The 24999-nt window shown below is 61.2% G+C and overlaps 1 protein-coding gene across 1 annotated transcript in view; it reads right to left on the minus strand.

Annotated features, from left to right (window-relative positions):
• KCNN3 (potassium calcium-activated channel subfamily N member 3) overlaps nucleotides 1-24999 on the minus strand; it is a 117905-nt gene that overhangs the window by 34506 nt on the left and 58400 nt on the right. Inside the window, exon 3 of the mRNA XM_044266466.1 lies at nucleotides 12549-12967. Coding sequence (XP_044122401.1) covers nucleotides 12549-12967 — 419 coding nt within the window. The remainder of the gene's footprint in view (nucleotides 1-12548; nucleotides 12968-24999) is intronic.

Raw genomic sequence — 24999 nt, forward strand, 5'->3', positions numbered from 1 at the left:
GGGGAGGGGCCTGGGAGGTGCCGCACATGTGTGTGTGGGGGGGTGTTCGCTGGGGGTGGGTTCGCTGGGGGTGGCCGAGACGTAGCAAGCCCAGTTCAGGGACACAGAGCAGGTGGAGGATGAACTGGAAGGAAGGTCCCAGGAGCCGGGGAGGAGAGCTCAGCACCCAGTGCTCAGGCCGTTGGCTGGATAAACTGTTGCATTTATCCAAGGGAGAGCCGAGGCAGAGAGGTGGGCCCCCAGGCTAGACCCCCAGCCCTTGCTAAAGCTGGAGCAGGACATGAGCATCTGGACATCGAGAGCCTTCTGGCGTTGACCTCACCTGTGGCTCCTGTCCCATGGTGGGCCACACCAGGCAGCGGGGCTGTCAAAAGTGCAAGCCCTGAGCAGGCATATGCCACCCTGGGTCTCACTCCAGTTCCCAGCCCGGAGAGCCTGCTCTGGGGGCCTGGGCCCTTCCCATGGGCTGCTCTCACGCTGCGTTAAAGGAAGAATAAAGGGATGCCTGGGTGGCTCAGTCGGTCGAGCACCCACTGTCAGCTCAGGTCATGATCTTGGGGTCCCGGGTTCGAGCCCCGCATCAGGCTCCCTGCTCAGTGGAGGCTGCTTCCTCCTCTTTTGCTTCCCCTTGCCTGGCTCATTCTCTCTCTCAAATAAACAAAATCTTTTTAAAAAAGATGGGAGGTTGCCTAACACAAGGGTCACTGGATTCAGTCTGGGGTCCCCACTTGGTGGGGACACAGATGACCCAGAAGGAGGATGAGCAGGAAAGGCAGTCTGATGGGAACAGAGCCCTGGGAGGACCTGTCCAAGGAGCAGGGACCATTTATTTCAAGAAGATTAGACAGGTTCTCGGTATTTCGGGCCGAGGGGAAGAAGGGACTCCAGCCTGCTTCCCTCTCACTTCCCTCGGGTTCACGCCATGCTAAGCACTGTGCTCTCTGGGAGGGGCTTTCGGCAATTCTCCCATTTCCTAGATGTTCTAAGGCTGGCTTACCCGCAGGGTTGCCCGCCACTAAAAGCCCACCCCAGCAAGGCCCAAGACCACATCGGCCCAGATGGGGATGGTTTAACCACCAACCAGTGTTGCTTGACTTTCTTTTGTGTTGATGCAAAAAACAGCTGAGACCCAAGTCACAAACCACTAGGAGTTTAATTTTAATCAACATTAGGAAGGTACTTGTAGGTCAGAGCTGTCTTTGGAGGTGGTGAGCTCCCCGTCCCAGGGCGTGTCCAGTCAAAGCTGACTCTGGTCACATTAAGTACGTGTACGACCAGGACCCAGACTGTCCCTCGCCCCAGGTTCAGGCCACGTCCATCCCTGACTCAGCCTCTATGCATTCACACTGTTGTCTGTGGGCTCAGCTGAAGCAGGTTTAAAATTTCCAAAAGGAGTTTTGCTCCCTAGGCTTCGTGCCCCTTCTTTCGTTGGGCAGCCTGCGCACTGGGCAGCCTGCGGGGCCTTGCTGGTGGGCAGCTCCCAGGGGCCTCTTGGGAGAACAGCGCGATCAGGTGTTAGGGTTTGTGGGTTCTCGCTGATGTGGCCCAGGCAGTGCAGGGATGAGGAGGGAGCCCGCAGAGGGGAGTGTGTGCAGGGAGGTGCCGTTTGGAGTAGAATGTGTTCTTGTCCGACTCCTTCCCAGCTCAGCCTCTGAGGGCCTGTGGCCAAGTCTCAGGGGATGGGGGAGTCTGCATTAAATGGAAGGAGGAAATCTGATGAAAACATACCCCGAGGCGGTGGTGGGAATTGGGGGGGCGGACCACAGGGCTCCACGGCAGGGTGGGTGGCGGTGTGGGGGTGGTGGGGAGAGCACACTGACCCATCCTGGGCCACTGAACGCTCAGAGGCCTGTGGCTGAGGCTCGGTCCCTTGCTGGTGGGCGCCTGCCCTAGAGATGCAGGGCACAGTGGGGTCACCGGGGACAGAACAACCCGAAGTGGAAAAGCTGACAGAATGTGGTTTTCCTGTCTTAACTAATGCCAGCCCACACATAGCCGTGGCTGACGTGGCCTCCAGGAACCCCTCCCTTTCCTGACCTTCGCTCACTCAGAAGCCTTGTGGTCCTGTGGCCTCCTCCACGGGCCCCGGGGGTAAGAGTGAAGCCGGAGGCCCTTAGGCCTCCCTGTAAGAGTCCTGCAGCTTCCCTCCAGCTGTGGGCCCAGCTGTGGGCCACTCCGGGCAGAATTGGGACGACGGTCATTCAGGCCAGCTCCCTAGGGCTCCTCTCTCAGAGACGCAGCGAGTGGGGGCCTGCATGTCCTTCCCGCAGGAGAGAGGAGGCTGGCTTCCTCAAACAGCCCCTGAGCCTTCCCAGCAGAGAGGTCAGGGAAGCCCAGGGTGTAGTCGACCCAGGCTGGAGTGATTTGGGGATTGGCTTGGCTGGAAAAATGGGCAACTTTGTACCCGCCTTCCAAACTCCACGCTTCCGGACGCTGACTTTACAGACTGTGGTCATCTCCCCAGGTCTTCACTCTCCTGAGAGCTGCCGTCCGCCACCGCGCAAGTAACTTGCTGTTATTTAATATAAAAGCACAGATACGCCGGCCACAAAGCCATTTCACGCTTAAGTGTCAGCACAAAGTCACTGCGCACGGGGAAGAGGCAAGAGAGAAAGTGGGCTGTGGAGCAGTAAAGATGGGGCAGCGTCCCGCGAGCACCTGACGCCCGAAGGTGGGCTGCTGGGGCCGGGAAAAGGGAGGCAGCCCCGGAGCAGAGGCCCGGCCCCAAGTCCTGCTGACCAGCCGCGGCATCCCGCAGCGCACGGAAACCGGCCCCCCCGCACCCGGCCCTGCGGACCCCGCCCTCCTGCCCCCACCTGTCCGCGCTCCCGGCAGCAGCTTGTCGCCACGGAACCACCGGTCCACACTGGCGAGTGTCCGGCCGGCCCCGTCCGGGGCTGAAGACCCCGCAGCCCTGCGTCGGGTCACAGCGCACCCGCAGACGCCACCTGCGCGGACACGGGCTCCAGGTCCTCCCAGGAACGGCCCGCGTCCCGCCGTGGGGGGGTGGCAAGCGCGCACCCCGGGGAAGAGGACTCGCCGGTTCACGGAGGCCTCCCTGGCCGCCAGGGCCGCCGACCGACAGGCGGGACGGGGACGGGGACGGGGACGGGGACGGGGCGCTTTGCCGCCGACCGAGAAACGTTGCAAGGAAACCCGCGCGCCGCGACCTCGCTTTCCGGGCTCTGCGGACGGAACAGGCGGGTCCTGCGCGGGACCGACAGCGGGTTTGTGGCGGGAGGAAAGGCACCTGCCGCCTCTTTCCGTCAAAACTAAACACGGGCCGGTGAAGTCGAGCGTTTTCAGGAGACAGCGGAGCGTCGGCGGGAGCCGCGGGTAACATCCCGCAGACGCGCAGGACGCGCGTTTCTGAGCATTTCCCCGCGTTTCCGAGCTTTGCCGACGCGCCCGGTGCGGGTGTGAACTGGGCGACGCCCGGTCCGCGTCCGTCTCGTCCTCGAACCCCGTCCATGCCCGTCCATGCCCGTCCATGCCCGTCCCGCCTCCGGCTTCCGACGCGCGCTCCCACCTGCGCGTCCCGTGGGCGCGAGTGACCCGCGGCCACATCCCGCCCCTCGTTCAGCGTCTGGTTCCGCAGCCCCGGGCGGGGCGTCCCTCGATGGTCGCAGCGGAAAGCGTCCGTCCGTGTCCGCCGGTCGTCCTGGGGCGGCCCCTCCGCCTGCCCCCTGCGGGAGGGGCGACCGCGGGGTCAGCAGTGTGCGTCCGGGTCCCGCCCGGAGCGGAGGCCGCACGTGGTCCTCGCTGCGGCCCGGGGACCCGCGAGGCCGTCCGCGCTGCTGCCAGGGCTCCGGTGTCCCGTGCGGCCTTTTGTCTCTATTTAACCGACGGCCTCGCCCCGCGGGGACAGTCGCTCCCACCGCGTTTGTGCGCGCATTTTCCCTGCGGTGACCTTCGCTTTCTTGGAACCCGTGTGTCTCCGGGAGGACAGGCTGGAAAGTGGCCCCGGCGGGAGCGACCGTCGCCTCCTGCGCGGCCTCTGCGCTCCTTCCCGTCGCAGGACCGAGGCAACGGTCGGGCTTTCCGGGGCTCGCGGGGCGGCCGCGGTCACATCTGCCTCTGATCCACCTGGACTTTCGTCCGTAGCTGGTGGCAGGCGGCTCGGACCTGATTTTTCATCCAAGTCTCTAACCCTCAGTCTCCCCGGGAACGTTTGCCGCGAACCCACGGCTTCTCCCCTGGATCTCCGCTCATCGCTGGGTGCGTACGCAGGAGGGCTAATTGGGGGCTTTCCATTAGGATTCATGCATCTCTTATTACTGATTTTTTCAGTAATGCCCCAGGGACTGAATGACTTTAGTCTTATAATACATTCACCATCCGGCAAAGCCCCTCAGTGGTCTCCCCTCTCAAAACAGTGAAGCTGCTGTCATTTACTAAAACATCCTCAGAATCAGTACTCACCCCCCCTTAAAATTCCTAATTTTGTGTTTTCTAGCTTTTTTTTTTTTAAGATTTTTTATTTCCTTGTCAGAGAGAGAGCACAAGCAAGGGGAGCAGCAGGCAGAGGGTGAAGCAGGCTCCCTACTGAGCAGATCCGGATGTAGGACCCAATCCCAGGACCCTGGGATCATGACCTGAGCCAAAGGCAGATGCTTAACCGACTGAGCCACCCAGGCATCCCATAGCTTTTTTGTTTTTTTAACTGTTTTTTTTTTTTTAAAGATTTTATTTATTTATCAGAGGGGTGGGGGAGAGAGCGAGCACAGGCAGACAGAATGGCAGGCAGAGGCAGAGAGAGAAGCAGGCTCCCTGCCGAGCAAGGAGCCCGATGTGGGACTCGATCCCCGGACGCTGGGATCATGACCTGAGCCGAAGGCAGCTGCTTAACCCACTGAGCCACCCAGGCGTCCCCCCATAGCTTTTTCTTGATTAAACTTATTGGAAGCTGATATCATTGGGTGTATGGATTCTGTTTTTCACTTTATTAACTCTGTCTTATAATCTGTTCTCCCGAAGTTTTGTTCTCCTAGTGAGTTTCAATTTATTTTATTTATTTTCATGCTGACTTTTAAAAATATATATATTTTATTTATTTATTTGACAGAGCGAGATCACAAGTAAGCAGAGAGGCAGACAGAGAGAAGGGAGGAAGCAGGCTCCCTGCCAAGCAGAGAGCCCGATGCGGGGCTCCATCCCAGGACCCTGAGATCACGACCTGAGCCGAAGGCAGAGGCTTTAACCCACTGAGCCCCCCAGGCACCTCCATGCTGACTTTTTTAAATAAAGAATTTCCAGGATATTTTCCTGTGTGTGCTACTTAGGTCACACTATGAGTTTGGGTGCCCAGAGTCATTATAATTTTTAAAATAAGCTTTAATGGTGGTTTTGAATAATTATTTTTTGGACAAGTGTAGCTAAGGAGATTGCTTTAAAAAGTCCCCTAAAGTTTCCTTTTAATTGAATTTTTATGGCCTTGTGGCTGGAAAATATGTCTGTAGATATTTTCTGATTATTTTGAAATGTGTGGCCAAGAAGTTGATTGATTTTTTGTGAATGTTTCATGAATGCTTAAAAAGAAGATATATTATTTGTTTATGGGCTACAAAGCTCAATATTTATCAATTATTAAAACAGTTAATAACTCAGGTCTCGAGCTCCTTACTTATTTTTGCGTAAAAGTTCACAGCTTACTGTGTATGGTACTTTTATCCATATTAAATGGTTCTTCTAGGCCATTTAATGCTTTTTGCTTTGAATTCAAGTTGGTTTAAAACAAGGACTTCTAGTCAATTGCCATTTGTATTTCCCTAATAAATCTCTGCTATTCATTTATTTTTCTAGGTCTTTCCACTTTAGGAACCTCTTCTGTAAACAGCATGGAATAAAATTTTGCCTTTAAATCCCATCCTGAGAGACACTGCCTTCTAACAGAGGAGGAAAACTCAATTATGTCGACTGTTATAAATTCCAAGTTTGTTTTTTCTCATCTTCTTTCATGTTTTCTGTGTTTTAGCATTTTTCCTACTTCTTTTGTCTTTCTGTCTCTGCCATTGTGTGTCTCCCCCAGGGATGTGGACAGTGCACGTTCTCAAGGTAGGGAAAAGTGGGGCTCTCGGGCAGGGGTTCTGGGGTCTCGGGTCTGTCAGTCCCCAGCTCTGGGACCCGGCGTGCTGCTTTGACGTCTCCCTGCCTCAGCTCCCTCCCACGGGAAGTGGAGATCCTCGTGGCCCCCCACCTCATGGAGCTGGGGTGCAGGTTAAGTGAAATAAAGCTGCTGCCGCTGCTGCTTACTCTACTGTCCCACTTCGAAACTTCTACCTGGTGGCCTGTACGGTTAAAAAGTCGATAAGGCTTTTAACGTTCTCTTCCACCTAACATGATGATTTTAGCATACTTTTACTAAACTTTCTTAGCCTTCTCCCAACTTTTTAATCTGGGGCTTTGCAACTCTCTAATTGGAATCTAATATGGAATCTTTTATCACACGCCTGCTCTTTCCAGAGCCTACATTTTGTTTGACGTTAGAATCTGGTTTTGCAGTGGCGGCTGGCGGACCTGGGTCTCACGCCTCCCTGGCTGCCGCGCTACGCACCCACCCTACTTCTTGCACGAAGACCTTAACTGTGATCCGTTCCCCAAAACATGCCGCTCGTTTACCTTCTGAGCCCACAAAACTCTCCGGATGAGTTTTGTGCTTGTTTTCCCACAGGAGGGACACTGATGTCTGCAACTTTGGCTCCTGAGGAAGGTCTGCTTCCTGCTGCCTGTTGTGTCCTAGGATTTGCTTAACCTTTAGGTTCAGTAAATTTTCCAGAAAAAGAGTCTATTAGGAGATGTTTAGGTGTGGCTTATCATCCCTGAGTGACTGAGAACCGCTGTTTCCATCCGCCTAATCTTAACCGCCCCCCCACCCCCACCCGGGCTGCCAGGTCCAGAAAAGTTTTCTGGGTGTTTGTCTTTGATTATGCTGTTATCCAGATCAGCCCAGTTTCTTCCTCCAAATAAGTCTCATTCCCGGGTTTAGCCTTGATTCTGGAGCCTCCGGATCTGACCTGGCGTCCACCTCTCCTCTCTGTGTCCTGCTCTACATTCGGAGAGAACTTTTAAGTGCGTCCTCCGCAGTCCACATGCTAAAACACTCTGTGCCTCCAAAGTGAATCTTCTTTGTGCTAAAACAGTTTTAGTTTTCTGGAACTCTGTGCTTCTGTGAACCAACACGGCTCGCTTTCATGTCTGCTCCCTCGTCCGTCCCTGGCAGAAGAGCCTCCAGCACTGCCGGCGCCCCCGCCCCCTCCGGATGACGCACTGTCCCGCATCTGCCATCACTCTCCTCTTTCTTAGCTCATGGGTCTGGTTCCTGGGGTCCCGCGGCGGAGTCCCCCACGCTCGGCCGGGAACTCCCCATTTGCGCCGTTAGGGGGGACCTGCCCAGACCTGGCACCCGCACCCCCGGCTGCCCCTGCCGCCAGGGCGACTGACGACTCCTTCCTTCAGCTGGAGGGCAGGCTTCACCCCGCGTGGCGGCACCTTCCCCGTCCTCACAGCGGGTGCGGGGAGACCCCAGAGCAGCGGTCGGCAGGCTTCGGGCTCCACGCGCGCCTGTTAGCGCGAGGACGCTGGGCGCGGCCGTCCTGCCCCGTGAGCGCTCAGTGCCCGCTCGCGTGCGAAACGCACGAGGGCCCCAGTTCGGAGGGATGCCCGCGGGGCCGCTCAGCCGCTGGAGCTCCCGACTCTTGATTTCGTCTCGGGTCACGGCCGCAGGGTCGCGAGAGAGAGCCCCTCATCGAGCCGCTCCCGGGGCCCCAGACTCGGTGGGGAAGGTGCGTGTCTCCCTCTCCCTCTGCCCTTCCCCCTCCCAAATAAATAAATAAATAAATACTTGTTTGGGGGTTTGTTTTGCAATAACAGTAACTGTGACTAGAAACTCTGGTCACGACCTCCCACCGTCCCTGGGAGCTCAGTGTGCCCAAGCCTCTGACCAGACGGCCCAGGACAAATGTGCGACTTGCCCGCAGCTCCATCCACCCACGTGGGCTCGGCCTGGGAGCTCGGGTCAGCCCCACACGGCGGCTCCTGCCGCAGACTGCGTCCCTACACATTCCTTAGGGTCGAGCCCCCTGCCAGAGGTGGTCGGGGTGTGGGGGGAGGAGACACAGAGGAGGGGGCTCTCCTCACTTCCTGGCTCCGGACGGCGCAGACCAGAGTGGGGCAGTCGCCCGGGTCGTGGGCCACGAGGGGAGAGGAAGGAGGCCTCTGCTGATCCTGGAACAGGAAAGGTGGCTGTGGGCAAGAGGAAGAAGGCGCCAGGCGCCGTTTCCTCGGCTCCGGGGGCAGGGCCTCCAGAACCCAGTTTCTCATGAAAATACCGATATGTAGAAATGGATGAAAATTCACCCGGTCGCCTCGGCGGCCGGCTGGCGGCCTGGCTTTGTGCAGAGCTTGGAGCCGCGGGCCGGGAGTCTGACGCAATCCCATGGAACAGGCTGGACGTGCCTTGGGATCACAAGCCAGCATGCTTTCTCCGCGATCCCCGAGGCCTTTCTGCCGCCTGTGGGGAGACACGCCTTCGTCTGGGAGCCGGCAGGAAAGCCCACTTCCCCAGCCCGCCGCCCGGGGACAGGGCTAATGAGGGGCTTCCTCGGATGGGCTCCGGGAGGCCCGTGGGAGGCGGGCATGCAGCCAGGAGAATCCCCGAGAACGCGGAGGGCCAAGGGGCAGGCCCGCAGCGCGGGATGGAAACCGCTCTGGGCTCCGGGAAACAAGCCTGCGCGGCCCCGGCCCTCCCCGGAGCAGACGCGCCGCGTGATCGCTCACTCCCTCTCCTTCCTCAGAAGGAGGAAACGTGAAAAACCTTTACTGTCACATAAAAGCCAACCTAAGAGACGAGAAATGCCTTTTAAAATGCGTCTCGCTGGAGAGGGATCTCCATAGCAACTTGAGAAGCGCGTACACAACCGGAGAGGAGTGCAGGCTGGCGAAGGGCACCGGCACGGGCGCGAGCTCCGGGAACCAGCAGGCGGGAATGTTCTAGAACCCGTTGTGCTGCCAGGTGGGCCTGTGCGGGTCACTCACCCTCTGTGCCACCGTGGGTGCCAAAGCCTTCCTCGGGTCTGCCAAGCCACATCCAGGCCCCCTTGCCCGCATGGCCCCCTGCCCGGCCTGCCGTCCCCCAGGAGCAGCCCTGCATCCAGTTTCTGTCCAGTCTGTGCTCAAGTGGCTCCTGTGTGGAGGTCTCTGCCCCCCACCCTGTACTGGGTGCTGGGAAAGCACAGGGACCCTCCCCGCTGGATTCCAAAGGAAACTGCTTGGTCACGGTAGCAGAAGTGCTTCCCTGAACCTCAGGAGCCATGCTTAGCTACACACGTTTCACCGGTCTGCAGGCCACACTCCCGAGAGTCTCACGCGGAGCTTTACTGGGCGGCTCCCAGCTCAGCCCCCGGGGGTCCCGGGGGGGGGTGCGGAGGGAACCGTGGAGTGCCCAGCAGCCAGAGGGGGCCTGGGGCGACCCTTCGGGGGCCCCGGAGCCAGGAAGGCCCTGCAGGGACCGTCCTACAGGAGGTGAGGGGCCGGGGCCTGGGCCTTCACATTCACAAGGGACCGGACCTGGATGCCCGTGGCCCTGGACTCCATTCTTGACCTGGCCGAGGCTGCACCCTTCAGCCAGGGTGGTTCCAGGCCGGGGCCGGCCATCACCAGCCCCTGCAGGAAGGCCCGTGGTCCAGAGTGAGCGTGCGGGGCGCAGGGGCGGGGGGCACGGTGGCCGTGTGTGAATTTACCACGGAGGCAGCACCAAAGACAGCAATTAAGGGAAGGGCACAGACAGCAGAGGCCTGGGTCCACGCGCCGGCCCTAGCGGCCGTGAGACTCGCTGGCTGGGGCGCCCCCGGGAGAGTCCAGGCCACAGCGACCCTGTGAGCTCCAGCGTCCGCCGGGGGTGGGAGACAAACAGGCTCCAGGTTCGAACCGACTCCGCACTTCCTGACCCTGCGACCTGGGGCCTCTGCTTGTGTTTCCACAGTTCCAAGGAGGGGACGGTCACGACGCCTCTACGTCTGCCCGACGGACGGCAACAGAGGGGACCCTCAGAAGGCCGCCACCCAGGACTGGCGGGACAATGACACCCACCGAGGCTGTGACGTCCTCGGGCTCCGCCAGCACGGAAGCCGTTTGGTCGAAGGGCCTCTCCACAGGACAAGGGGGACCGGCACGAGGACGGGGATTTGCTCGTTGACTCTCGGGCTCTGCTGGACTGTGGGCAGAGGCGCGATGGGCTGCGGGGAGCGGCAACCCGGCGTCCGCCCAGAGGCCTTGGCGGGCCGGTCAACGCCAAATGAAAGGCAACGGAGCGCTTTGCAAACTACACACTTGGAAGCATGCCTGTTTTGGGGTAAAAAATGGTCCCCACCTTGTGGCGGGTTCAGTACACAGCGACACGTACTCGCAGACACTTTGCCTGGGCTCAGCCAGACGGCGGCGGAGCGTGGACGCCAAGGGGCGCAAGTGAGCCGCGGGAGATTCCAAACACCCTGAGGGATTTGCAGACTCAATCATGGTTGTCGGAAGACTCTGCTCCAGTCGACCAGAAAGCAGAACGGCGAGGCGGGGCCCTGCCTGTGGAAGGACCAGCTGGTTCCGTCCACGAGGAGCCGCAGAGTTCCTGACGGTTACCACAAGCTCCCGGCACCAGGCCGGTTTCCACTGTCACCGCCCCGCAGCGGGCAGGCCCACACGCTCCCTCGCTTCTTTCCAGCAACAGAGCCTGGAAGGTGGGGACCACGACCCCAGCTTGCAGGGACAGAGCAGGGGGCCAGAGAGGAACAGTGACCGGCATAATACTGCTCAGCCCGGAGTACATCAAGGGATTTCAGGCTGGAATCCAAGCACCATGTTTCACCCGGGAAAGGCTCATGAAGTCCTCCCAACACCCCCCCCCCACCACCAAGAGCAGATGCTGTGGGCTCAGCTGCCACAGGCGGGGTTCCGAGGAGGAGGGCATCACGAGTCTCCGGGCCTTTGCACGCAAGAAGTGTGTCCCCACTCTGACCGGCTTGCAGCGACCACCCTGTTCTGCTTCGGGGTCCCTGTGGCTGCAAAGGGACCCCTCTTGATCTGACTGTGTCTGCTGGACATTTACCTGCAAACAGAACATCTCCAAACAGGGGGGATCTGGCTCGACACACACACACACGTGAGAAGTTCTCGGCTAACTCTCCTCAACCCTCTCTCTCTTCGTCTCTGCTGGGACGCTGGTGCTGGAACACGGGCCGCACAGCCACCAGCAGACTGAGGGGCGCTGCCGGGTCCGTGCAAACCGCCCAGGGTCTTGCCCGGCCTCCCCACGTGATCAAAGTAACTCCTGTCAAGCGAACTTCTCCTCCTTCCTTCTGAGAGATCCTCATTTCAAAACAAGGACCCTGAGCCCCAGATGGGTTCAGGGACTTGCCCGAGGCCTCACAGCAACTTAGGGAGAGAATCCAGTTTCTAACAGATGTGTTCAGACTCCACATGGGAAATCAGATTAGAATGAATACGCAGGGCTGGCTGGAGAGGGACAGGAGTCACCAAGGGCAGCGTGGGGGGGGGGCAGGGGAGGGAGGGGCCTCGTCTGGGCCGTGAGGCTCAGGGAGGGCAGTTCAAGGGCCAGTGCTCTGTGGTAGGGGTGGGTCTCCACGGTCCACGTCCTCCCACTTGCCCAGCACCAGCTCCTGAAATGGTGTTTCCGAGTGTGCTCTTGCCGCATCGAGCTTCTCAAAATTTTAGTTTCGCGCCATCACCAGATGACCTTGTTAGCAAATTCTACTCAGTAGCTCTGCGATGATGCCTGAGCTCTACCTCCCAACAAGTTCCCAACGATACCGATGCCGCTGCTGTGGACCCCACGCTGGGGACCCACCCCTCAATAGCGCACAGTGAAAAGGGTTTTGGGGTGAATACTTGTGAGACTATCTGGACTAAACAAACTAAACCAGATTCCTTACTACAGGCCTTGCAGAAGGCTTGAAGATGCTGGTGAGGGGAAGGGATGATGCAGAATTAGCAAGTGTCCCCGTGAGAAAGAGCGAGTGATGACACAGAGCACGTGTGCCCAGCGGTTTGCAGAGGCCTGGACTGCGCCCGGCTCCCCGCTCACCTGGATGCACCCCCCTTCCCCCTCCCCCAGCGCCGGGGCACCTGCTGGTCCTCCAGCCTGTGCGTGTGCGTGTGCACCCCAGCCCGCAGGAGCGCGCGATCCCGCCTCCAGCCCCCAGGGAGCGCGCACCGCCCCCAGCACCGCCCCCCCCCCCCCCCCCCCCGCGAGCGCACACCCTGCCTCCAGCCCCCAGGAGCGCGCACCCCCGCCCCCCAGCCCCCCCATCCCCCAGGAGCGCACACCCCCGCCCCCAGCCCCCGGGAGCGGCGGCCCCGCCCTCCAGCCCCCCCAGGAGCGCGCACCCCGCCCCAGCCCCCCCTCCCCCCAGCCCCCCCAGCGCACACCTCGCCCCCAGGCCCCCCCAGCCCCCCCAACGCACACCTCGCCCCCAGGCCCCCCCCAGGAGCGCGCCCCCCGCCCCCAGCCCCCCCCCACCCCCCCGGGAGAGCGCGCCTACCTTTCGCAGACACGCACGGTCCAGGCGGCGATGATCCAGAGCGAGATGCTGAAGACCAGCAGCACCGTGCCGGGGCAGATGGTCATGAGCGTCTTCATGACGAAGCGCGTGTTGAAGTTGATCTTGTTGAGCGCGCCGATGCTGCGGGACGAGGCGTCGGTGAAGAGCTTGCTGTGCAGCAGCATGACCCGCGCGATCAGGTAGAGGCGCAGGAACATGGGGATGGACAGGATGATGTCCACGTCGGCCTCCGCCCGCGACGGCGCGTAGGAGAAGGCCAGGCGGGCGGTCCAGAAGAACTTGTACTCGCCGGGGATGGGGTGGATGGCGCACACCAGCATCTCCAGGCTGATGTGCAGGATCCGCTCGTAGGTCATGGCGATGCGCCAGTCGTCCGCGCCGTTGTCGATCACGAAGAGCTGGCGGGAGCACAGGGCCGTTAGAGGGGCGGGGGCTTGTCTGGGGGCGCTGTGGGGGGCCCCGCCTGTGCGCTGGGGCCTGCTGGCCTCTCCAGACCGCTTCCCCCCGCCCGTGTCCTGAAATAGCTCTTCCAGGAAGTGCCCAGGAGCTGCGGGTCTCGCTCAAACTGGCCCCTGCCCGGCCCTGGAGGGGGTGTGGAGATGAAGGAGTCATGCTTCCTACCCAGCACACCCCCGAGGGGCTTCGGAGAAGGGGCCCCAGCCGCCAGGGTCCCCCGTGAGGCCTGGAGTCCCCCTGGAGCCACACTGCCTGGGGAAGGATCCCAACCCCATGCCAAGGAGCGCTGTGACTGGGTTTGTCAGCGAACCTCGCTGTGCCTGGGCCGCCCCGCCGCGGGCCGGCACTGTGACGCGGCCCTGGGGCCGTGTGCATGGGGGTCAGCAGCCCATGGAGTCCCGGAAGCCCCTCACCCGGACTGCCGTTAGCACCACAGGTGGACGCGCTCAGGGCCGACAGACCGTCCTCGCCCTCCTGGCAGCTGAGGCCCCGGCGGCCGTGCCGTGAGGGTGAGCCCTTGCTGTGTGGCCGCCACTGCCCGATGACGGGGCCCACACGGGGCAGGCCCAGGCCTCACGGAGTCCACCCGAGAGTCCAGGCCAAACAGAACAGCGCTGAGCTATTCCACAAGGGGAACTAGAAGGCACTGTGGGACCAGCGGGGCTCAGCGGGGCTCATGAGGAAGGTGTGACCCATAGCGGGAGAGGTACTCGGCCCAGCACCCCGCCGGCACAGCACCCCGCCGGCACAGCCCTCCCGCCCTACCCCGTGCCGCTGAGCCGGGGGTCGGGGGAAGCCTTGCAGACACCGCTTTCCACCATCTGCAGACACAGAAAAGCCCTCAATGGCTGCTCAGTGGGTCCCCTCTGCTCCTAACTGCCACCAACGGGCCAAGCCATGGCAACGGGACTGCTGGCCACACTGTTCAAACAGGAAATGAAAACCATCCGTCCTATAATAAAGAACTGCATCGGGTTACTATAGTAACGGGGTTCCCCGTGGGCAGGAACCTCTGTGACTCCCCGATGGGGAGCAAGACTGCAGCCCTCCGTGTTCTGAGAGAGCGCGCCACGGCTCTGCCACGGCCCTGCCACGGCCCTGCCACGGCCCTGCCACGGCTCTGCCCAGCTTGCAGGAGGGGCTGATCTGGGGGCACGGACACCCCTGCCTCTCGCACGTGCTCTGCCAGGTTCAGTTTCCTGGTGCAGGAGGAGGGGTGGGGGGCCATGGGGCACAGCGGGCGAGCCACAAGGAGGGCTCCACGTCTGGTTCTTAGCTGCGCGACCTTCAGCTGCACGCCGCTCCGAGCCCGTTTCTACCTCTCTGCCACGGAGCTCTTCCTTTCAAGCCTGCCGACCTTGTGGGACAAGCATTGGGGCCAGCAGTGCAGACGACATGAGGAAATGTGCTTCACCAGCCACTCTCAAAATGGACCGGGGACACTCATCAACACGGGGTGGGGGGGTGTTGGGGTGGGCTGGGGGATGGAGCTGGCCACGGACAGCCTCTGCCAGCTGGGGCACCAGGCCAGGGCGCTGGGGTCTGCAGGGTAGCCGATGTGGCCCAGGAGACTGCACTGCTGTCCCACACGAGGACCCCCTTATGACTTCTGGAGTCCCAGGGCAGACCCCGCCTCTCGACCTGGCGGTCCCCACACACTGTGTCCTCACTCAGCTTCCTGCGAGTCCCTGACACTCGGCAGAGCTCGGGGCGCACTTGCTTCTTGTCTGGCTCTCCCTGGGACACCAGAACCACTGGGAGAGTTTGGGGGAACACTCGGACCGGATCTCTGAGTGGGAGGCACCAGGACTGGGATTTTTGTTGGAGCTCCCCAATGGACTGAAGGGTCTCCCGGACTGGGAGTCACTAGCACAGGCCTCCTGAGGGACAGGGGCCGCGTCCTCCTTGTTCCCTGGGGCACCGCCAGTCCCCAGCCCCGTTCTGCACTTGGAGCAGGTGTTGGGTGGACCCGTGTTTAGTGTCTGGGGGACAGCGGCTTACTGGGGGAGCCCACGGGGTGAGCGGCCCTCTCTTGGGCTCAGTGTCCTGCTCTGAGGAGGGAGGCGCCGGCCAGACAGTCCCCAAGATGCCGTCTCCTCTGAAGACCGTCTGGCTCGGCGCCTCCCTCCTGTGTGTCCAGGGGGCTCGTGAGCTCTCCGGCGACAGGACCTACTCCTGGCGCACGTTCTCCTTCTCCAGCCCCCAGGAGGGCAGCGGGCGCACTGTGGCAGGCACAGGATTTCAGTAACTAAGCGGTATATAGCAGGACGACTGTGTTATGTGAAAAACAGGACAGATGGCCTGGGCCCCTTGTCGACCACCCAGGATGGAAATTCCTGTGGAAAACTCATTCCTAAGCCTGTGACCAATGAAGTACCTAAGGGTTCATCTTAGCCACGGGCTGGGCACCTCCTTTCCCAGGGGGTGCTCCAGCCGGAGTAAATAAAGCCCCAGGAAGTTCTGGAGCTACTCCGGAACAGGGCTCTTGAGACCGCAGGCCCAGAGGGGTGAGAGGAAGGGGAAGCAAGTCCAGCAAAGGACCGTCCTCCCCTGGGGTGTGGTCCCAGCCACACAGCCCGGGTTCCACAGCACCCCGTTTGAGAATGGTGGAAGCACGCCGAGGGGATGTGGGGGCCTGGCCTGGGGCAGGGGCGCCAGGGAGCCCTGGAGAGCTCGGCTCTGGGCAGTCACGGAGAAGCCACCTCCGAGGCCCACGCTGACCAGTGGGTTTCCTCCTACTGTGGTTCCTCAAACACTGGTTTCCCGGGGTGGGGGCTGCCCCACGGTCCCTGTTGCTGGGACTTTCTTCCTCCTAAGCCCCCAGGAGCGATCTCAGCCCACTGGGTCTGCCCGGCCGGAGGGAGCAGGGCGCAGGGCAGGCCCGCAGGCCCGGGCCTCTCCTGCCGCGGATGGCGCCCTTGCCTCAGGCTTTCCGGCCTGTGAGGGTCACCCCCAGAGCTGTGGGACGGGGATTTAACATGACAGAAAGGTACCATTTCTGGACTAGAGAGAAGGGAGAACCAAGTCAGCTCGACTCCATTCTAGAGAACAGTTGGCAAGAGCCGACGGCCGGCGCTCCTGGACTTGCAGCGGGGTCCCTGACCGGCCCCACCTGGCGGCTCAGCCTGGCCGACCCCGACCGAGCTCAGAACCCCATGCCGGCCGCGGCCTGCAGCCTCACCCACGAAGCGCACTCTACACTGGAGCGCGGGCTGCCTCCCGCCCTGGGAAGGCCGCCGGGGAAGGGACAAGCCCTCGGCTGTGCGGAGACAGAGTGCCCACACCTGGCCCCAGCGGCCGCCACGCACTGTGACCGAGGGCCATTCACATGTCCCCGGCCGGGAAAAGACCCATCTCCAAAGTTCAGAGTATGCTGGCCACTGAACGCCCGTCCGTCCGTGGCAGCGTGAAGCCCTGTGAGTCAGGCCGTCCTGAGTCGGGGACCCTGGAGGTGAGCTAAGGCAGGGGCTGTCCCGTGCTCTCCCCCACCAAGGACGCAGTGATGTGGGGACGGGGTCCGTGAGCTGGACTGCGGCGGTCACTCCACGGCGCAGATGGCTACATCTACAGTTTCGTGTGTCGATTATTCCTCGATAGAAAAGAACCGACCAGGTGAGGACACGGTAGGGGACACAGTGGGAACTTAAACACAAGTCCGACCCTTGTCCAGGAACCAGCTGGTGACCTCACGTAGGTCTGGCATGAGAGGCAGGGCGAGGGCACGCCCAGGAAGCTTCTGGGGCGAGGCAGGGCTGGGATCCCGTCTGGCACGCACGTGTGCAGGCGGCCCCCCGCCCGCTGGCTCGCTCCTTCACACAGTGCTTTGCCTCTCCTCCCAGTGCGAGGGGCCGCCACCCCTCGGCCCCTGCGATCTGAACCCGGCCACGTGCCTGGCTTTGGGGCATAGCGGGGGTCAGGAAGGGTCTGTGCCGTGGAGCCTGCTTTGACCTTGTTTTCCCCGGCGCCCCCGCCTGCCTCGCACAGCAGCCGCATGACCCCGGGGAAACCAGGCCAGATCGCTGACCCTCAGATCATGACGGATTGAGGGTCGTCTCAAGACACCATCTGGGGACGCCTTCTTATGCCACAAAAGGAACATACCACACTGGCTCGCGCACTTAGGGAGCAGGCGTGTGGGAAGAGTGCCCCCCTTCCCTCCAGCGGGTCACGGCCCTGGCCCCCTCCTGCCCCTGCACGCTCCCCAGTCCGGGCAGGACAGTCTGGCTGCCATCACGGAGCTACGGTCTGGGGACGGGACCGTGACAAGGGCGCGCCAGCTCCCCCCACCCCTGCCCCGTCCTGCGGACGCGCCATCTCGCAGGCCCGCGCCTGACCCCACGCCGCGTCATCCCTTCGCTGCAGAGTGCTCCTCCCGGGAGCAAGTCCGCCGCAGACAGAGTCCAGCACAAAGGCAAGACAGAATGTCCGGTGTGCACGGGGGAAGCCTGCAGCGAGTTCGGGAGCGCCGAGTCCTGCCGGCAAATCTGGGGGTTAGCTGAGGAGTGGCCACGAGCAGAGGGGTCCGCGTAGTGCTCTTCGTTGAACGGCCCGTCCGACGTGCGGAAAAGCTCCGACTTCCGTTATTTACGAATTCTCCAGAAACGGTCAGGTTGGAGCTGAGGCTCACGGCAGAGAGCGGGTCCCTCGCCGGCGGCCCTGCCGTCGTCCAGCCGTGGGCGTGCTGCCTCGGTCCCTAGAACCGGCCCCCGCCCAGGGCCAGCTGGTCCCCTCAGGACAGGTGCGCCCCAGCTCCAGCCGGCGGGGGTCGGCGATCGGGCGGGACAGGCAGGCGCGGCCCGCCCCGAAGCTCCCCCCGGCCCCGTCACCCGGACGGCAGAGCGCCTGCCTTTCCCACACGGGAAACCAGCCTTTTGGGGTTTTTCCTTTTAGGCAAAGTGAGTTTGGAGTTGATTCACTGATTTGCCTGCTTCCCTGTGCTATTTTGAAAGCCCGAGGCCTTTCAGGCTCTTTATATAAGCAACACCTTTCATCGGAATGTTCTCGGCTGTTAGGGGAGATCCTGCTCAGACATTTTCTGACTAACCTGAAAAACTTTAATTCTCATGCAACTAGGAATTTTTTTAAATTAAAGGAGAGGAAGTGGAAAGGCCTTTTGTGTTCTCTACTGTTCTCTCGCTGCGGGAGAAAACCTCCAGGGAAGATTTTCATCATTTAAAAAATATATATATGCGGAAAAAAAGCAAAAAAATTAAATATTTTCTTAAAATCCAGTAATTATTTATATATTATGTTACATATATATACATTTTTTAATCCTGGAGCATATATTATGCACATGCACTATTACTATGGGAGTTTCCATGGAAACATTGCAAGTCCTGTAATATCTAATTAGGTCTCCCCAAGGACAAGCTCTGATTGCCAGGGTTGAAACGCACGTCTGGGTTTGCAGGGATGGTTAACACAAAATCCCCAGTCAGTGAAGGTGCCATGTTGCTGCTGAAGAAAGGGAGGAAGGGGGGAAAGCAGAGGTGTTCAAAACGGACCTCTGAACGAGGCCAGCACGTACGTGGGCTGCCGGGAAAGTCTGATGACTCCACCACCGTGGAGACCCTCAGCGGGTTGGGGTGCGCTCGCCAGCTCTGCGTCTTTCCAAGAAACCCTCCCCGTCGGAAAGTGCTGTGCCCTGGGTCCCCTGGGAGCTCTCAGCCTGGCAGAGGCAGCCCACAGGCTCCCGCGGCACACACGAGAGCCACAGGGACTTCTGAGCCTGGGGCTGGTTTGGGACTGCTGGGGACCAGGGTGACCATACACCCTTTCCTGTCCCCCACTCTCAGAGGATGAAAGTCAGTGGTGGCAGTTGAGAAAGCATGTTTCACGCACATAACAAGAATTCCTTGATCCCTGGCCGTGACACCACTGGGGACGGCATTTTGTCACTGACCGTCCACGTGTGGGCAAGTCCCTGTCCCTCTCTGGTCCTCGGACTCCCCATCGGGAGCGCGGAAGGGTGGGTCCGTTGGTGACCTTCTGTTTCCTCCTACCTGTGGAGCCGTGTGGTCTAATGGGGCTTCTCACAGGCGCCCGGTATGGGGAACGGATAAACTCAGAGCTGTTCCACGAAGGGTAGAGAGAGCAGTGGGAGGCCAACCGTTCACCAGCCTCTCTAGCCTGCCGTGGTGGCCCCATACACCTCTGACAGCCTTTCTGTTGGAGAGCCATGGTGGGACCAGCTGGCCTCTGGCTGCAGGGAGGGATCAGGCATGGGGCTGGACATCAAGGTGCTTTGGGTCTAAGTCACGAGAAGCTGATGCTCGGGCATGACGCTGGCCCAGACCAGTTCATCGGTCGGCTCACTCACTCCTTCACTCATTCAGCATGGGCTGTCCCTGTTATATGACCGCCTCCATGCCCAGCTCTAGGGATAGAGTGGGAACAAGTAGACAAGGCCTCTCTCCTTAGGGAGTTAATGTTCCAGTGGAGACAAAACAGATAATAAACATGTAAACACTGCACTTCAGGGTGCCATGCCAGGTCCCAGGAGACTAAGATAGGGCAGAGGCGATGAAAGCGGCCCGGCTGCAGAAGTGTCGTCCCGGCAGGCCACCCGGGGCAGCTCCCTGAGGAGTACACCTGTGAAAGGTGAGCCTGCAAACACATGCATCCCAGGCAGGGACAGTAGGTGCAAAGGCCCTGGGGCACGGCGGGGCTGAGAGAGTTTGAGAGAAGAAAGAAAGAAGGCCAATGTGGGAAATAAGCCAGGGCAGCATCAGATGGGGGCCCAGAAGCCACGGGGGAGTTGTCTCCGGGGGCGGGAAGGCCACCAGCCCATGCCCGCCAGGCCTACCCCTGAACACAGACTGCCCATGGGTGGAATCTGTGAGTGTGGTAGTCAGCCCAGGTGGCCATAACAGAGCACCACACCAGGCCCGCTGCATGGCCGAGCGGCTGTGTCACGGCCCCACAGGCCGGGGGTCTCAGATCAGAGGGACAGCGCAGCCACATTCTGGCCAGTGCCCCTTCCCACACGCGGCCGAGGCCGCACAGACACTGCTCTCCCTGGCTCCTCTTCTGAGCCGGTCCCATCTGCTAAGCCACTCTTAAGACCTCATTTAACCTTAATGACCTCCCGCAGACCCTATCTCCACACACAGTGGTATTGAGGGTTAGGGCTCCGGCAGGGGATCCGAGAGAACCCGGTGCAGCCCCCGTGACATTCCCGTGTGCTCACGTCCCCCAGGAGCCCAACCACAGGCTGCGACCTCTGAGTGCACACGGGCCGTCACTCACAGCCTCGCTGTCTCCCGTAAGGAAGCAGCGTGCCCATCGAGCGGGGGAAGAAAGTAAAGCCACGGAGGCTGACCCCGCCCCCCAGGGCACCCCCCGCCCCCCGTCAGCTGCCCACCTACCAGGCAGAGCCCTCTAGGTTAGGGACCAGCTGGCTTGGGTTCTACTTTGTTTCTTATAAAGAAAGTTCAAGGCCACTTCTTTCAGAAGAAACGTCCTGAGCGCAGGGTCAGTACACCAGAGGCCAGGATCCGCCCCACCCCCACCCCTGCCCCGTGGTGACCAGCCGGCCAGACTGGTCTCCTGCTGGGGAGCTAGGACAGGGCTTGCATTTCCACAAGACACGCTCCTGTCCCCTTCCTTGACCGCGCTCAGCCCCTCCTGGGTGCAGACCGGATGGCGCAGAGGCCCCGGTGGGAAGAGACCATCTTTGTTAGGGGCCCCCCGGCCCCGCCAGCACGTTTGCTGATGCAGAGGATTCCTCTGACGCACACCTGCAGGGGTTCGGAACAGACCTCCTCTGGGCGTACGTCACCTGCCCCGGAAGTGAACAGGAGAGCCAGGGTGGGGGGTCAGGAGGAGAGGGTCAGTGGTGGCTGAGGAGCACCGGGGGGCCAGGTGGGAGGTCGGGCCACTCAGGAGCAGCTGTCACTGCCCGGGGCAGGAAGGCTCAGGGGTTCGTGTGGTTGGTCGCGCCTGTCCTGTGGGGAAGAACCCAGGAGGTGCCCGTGCCCACAGGGGTCCCCACGTGCAGGACGGGCTGCGGAAGTCAGCGGGCGCAGGAGTCTGGTACCCAAGGAGCTGCCGAGAGAAAGGCGGAAGTCCCCAAGAGTCCCCAGAGACGTTTGGAGAGACACCAGGTTCGTCCTCGTGTGGGGTGGGAGTTCGCCCAACTCCTCGTGAAGCGAGAGCGAGGAGGCCCGGCCCTGGGTCAGGGCGGCCGCGGCCTGGGCCCGTCCACCGTCACCGCTGCTAGAGCAGATGATGGGAAAGGCAGGCCAGGCTGAGGCCCTGCCCTTCTGGGAGAGCCTTTCGGTGGCTCCCCAGAGTGGTCAGGACCCAAGCCAACCTCCTGGGTGTACGTGGCAAAGGGGACCTTCCCCACGTGGCCCCACGTGGCATCTCCTTCCAGCCAACCCTGGTCACTCATGATCACAGAACTCGTGTCCCCCTGAGCTCCACATGAGCAGCGCCCTCCTGTCACTGTCCTCCCCGGGGAGCCCCTCTCGGCCCTGAGGACGCAGATCAAAGCCTCTCCTTTCACAGGCAGAGTCAGATGCCCCCCGGGACTCCCCCAGCCCTCTGTCCCAGGCCGCCACGGACGGGCTCAGAGAGCAGCCAGGAAGGCCCGGAGTGCTCACCCTAGCTCCGGGGTACGTGCGGGAGGAGCAGTGGGGGGCTGGCCGTCCCCATCCCCATCCCACTGGACACCATGGGCTACAGCCTCCCTGCACTTGGACACTCCCTCATTTAGCCCTGACAGGGCTCGGGGATGGGTGTCATCATTCCCATTACACAGACAGGGAAACTGAGGCTGCGGGCGATGAAGTAACTCGTTCGAGCTGCACAGTTCACAAGGAGCAGATCTGGGCCCCACAGCGGGTGTGGACAACCCCAAGCCCTGTGTCCCACGCCGGGCCCTGCGAGGGGTCTCGGGGGGTGGCCCCCAGGGTTTGCCACGCGGCCCAGGCAGCGGGCGCCTCTGGCAAGTCAGGGGGCAAGAAGGTTCCTGAGCACCGCGATGTCTGGGGTGAGAAGCACTGTTTTCCGTACGGGCTTCTGATCGTTTCCATTTGCTTTTGCCGCGGGAACCTGTCCGGCAGAGCGTGTGGAGAGGCCGTGCCCTCACCGGTCCTGCTCACCACGGGCAGCATGTTTGCTAAAAACAAAGAAGCTTCTGGATCTTTCAGCAGCTGGGGGAGCTGAGGAACCAGGTTGGGACCAGGCGTTCGGGGTGGTGGGAATTTCTGCCCCCAACTGACTGACATGCCCGTCGGCTTGGGAACCGCTGAGCCCTCCACTCAGGGGGCCGTCCTGCCGGGCGGTGGGGGCGGCTGGGCTTGACCCAAGTCGGTCTCGGTCCTTGCTGTGGCCTCCCATTCACAGGGCTGACGGGCCCAAGACCGCGCAGCCAGCGAGGGGTGGAGGCAGGACTTGAGCCACAGTCCATGCTCTCATCTATTAAAAGAGCTGGTCCCCACCGGAGCCGCCGCACCAGAGGCCTGGCCCTGCGGCCTGGGCTCCCACCAGGCTCCTGGAGGACAGGAGGCCTCGGGGCGGGGCAGGGCCACGGCGGGCGCCAGGCTCCAGAAACGGGCCGTCCCAGGACCGTGCAAATGGTAGCAGATTCTCTGAGAGTGGGACAGGTTAAGGTCTTAAGACGATTCATTGTGACTATTTAAACAAAAAAAATTTTTTTAATTGCTCACCATTTCTGTGATTGTCCGAGGCAGAATCGTCTCTCGCAACATATGCACAAGGTAAAGCTACCAGAGTATTTAAAAGAGAATTACTAATAACTGCTAATAATTAAAGGAAAGAAGAAGAAGTCAGTGTGGAAACAACGGAACACACATCAGAGGGAAGCCGCTGGATAAGCCGCGGAGCTCCGAGTGGGACTCACAGCTGCTGGTTTTAAGAAAGGCCTGGACCTCGGGGTGTCGGCTTCCAAAATACTCGTGATACAATATCGCCCGAAGAGTGAAAACTGCCATGTGGCGGGATTCCTCTTTCTTAAAAAACAGCAAACAGAGGGCACCCGGGTGCCTCAGTCGCTAAGCCTCTGCCTTCCACTCAGGTCACGATCCCAGGGTCTTGGGGTCGAGCCCCGCATCGGGCTCTCTGCTCAGCGGGGAGCCTGCTTCCCCCCCACCTCTCTGCCTGCCTCTCTGCCTACTTGTGATCTCTCTCTGTCAAATAAATAAATAAAATCTTAAAAAATAAAAAAAGCGAACAGCACCGCGCAGAAGCCAAAGCCGTGCCTGTCCATGCACAAAGACACACAGCAAGGCAGCGGGCGCCCTCGGGCCATCTGGTCCCCACGGGCACGCCGAGGACACGGCTAAGACCAGGGCCGCGGCTGGCTACTTCCCTGCAACAGCAAAAGCACACTCCGTGAAGACGCACGCATGTTGCCTTTGTAATCCTGGAAACCCAGTGAGGTATTTTTCTGAAAAACTATCCCGGGAACGCTACCAGCTGAGCCCCACGAGGACGTTCTGTGGTCGTTGTTGGAGGGACACGGGTGTCCTGAGCCTTCCCTCCCTGTCGTCTTCCACAGACAGCTTTGAGCCCAGGAGGCTAGGAACAAAGCCAGGCTCCCCTCAACAGGCTGCCCCCGGGCCAGTGTCATCACCGGGCATAGCCTGGCCCCTCCCCCCGCCACGGAAAGGAATTCCACAGACTCTCCCTCCCGGCTCCCGCTTACGAACATTCACGCAGGCAGGGAAGGCTGCAGACCGTCTGCGTGCCCGCCCAACGTGGCCAGAGGCCTGGGCTCCTGGGGGAGGGGGCACCATCTCACTCCGCCGGCCCGGCATTCAGGAGGGAGGGCCGGGGACAGGCCCAGGAGCCACAGTCACCAAGGTGGCTGCTGGGGGTGAGGCCTCACAGGGGACTTGGCCACCACGTGCAGGCAGAGTGCCAGACCCCATGGGCTGTGCTGGGGACGAGGACATACATTCCTGCCCGGCTGGGAGCTGGGACATCTACAGGCATTAAGCAAGGACGAGGCTGTGGACGCAGCCAGCCGGGCGGCGAGCAGAGGGCGGAGGGCGGCCACTGTTTGCTCGGCGTGGACCCCTGGGGCACCTGCTCCCAGTCTCCCAAATAGAAGGCCGCACTCCAGAACTCCTCCAGGCCACGGAGCCGTGCCCTCCCACCTCGGAGGCTGCCCTTCAGATGTCCAGGACCCCGAATTCTCCACCTGAGCCTGCTGCCCCAGCTGCACGCCCCTTCCCCAGCTGTCCTCCGGTGGGCAGAGCACAGCTGCCCGTACGGGGGTGCGGGGCTAGAAGCCCTGGGGCAGGGGGGAAGGCTGGCGGGGCTCCCGCCTGAGGGCTGATGTGACCCCAGTGAGTCCTCAGGGCAATGCAAGAGCTGGGGATGGTAGGGACCCAGAGCTGGGGGCTTGGGTGCTGGCCCCAGGTCCTGAAGACAGGGGTCTGCCCATACCCTTTCTGTCTGCGGGTTGGGTGGAGACAATAGCCGAGGGTCTTTTCTAGACCGTTCGCAGGTCAAGCCAACAGGACTCTCCTACGGCCCTTCCTCCCTCCACCCACCTCCGGGGCTGCCCGGCTTCCTGACTCACTCTGAAGAGGGTTCTGCTGGGTGTTACCCAGGAAAAGGGGCCACTGGGTCCCTGTTCGGAAATGTCTCCTGGAGGTTCACTGGGCTTGTTTGCATATTAAAGGTTCTGAGAAACCCTAAGGAAAAGAAACCCGCTGGCCCCAGAGAGGTCGTTTTCCACGGATTCCTACTCCTGTTTCAAGGCACGCTTGGAAGTGTGGGGTGCGGGGGTGTCTCCTGAGACCAGGGGCCCGCTCTTCCGTGGCCCCGGACAGCCGCACACCCACGCCTCCCTCAGCAGGGGCACCGTGGAGCGGGGACCAGGCTGCGGCAGCCTGGGGTGTCAGAGGCCACATCCCGGGGCTGTGGAGGAGATTCCGGAACAAACAGCCCCCCGCCCTCAGCAGGTGGCAGGCACAGGTCTCACCCACAAGGACAG

The sequence above is a fragment of the Neovison vison genome, chromosome 10 (assembly GCF_020171115.1).
Source record: "Neovison vison isolate M4711 chromosome 10, ASM_NN_V1, whole genome shotgun sequence".
Classification (NCBI taxonomy): Eukaryota; Metazoa; Chordata; class Mammalia; order Carnivora; family Mustelidae; genus Neogale; species Neogale vison.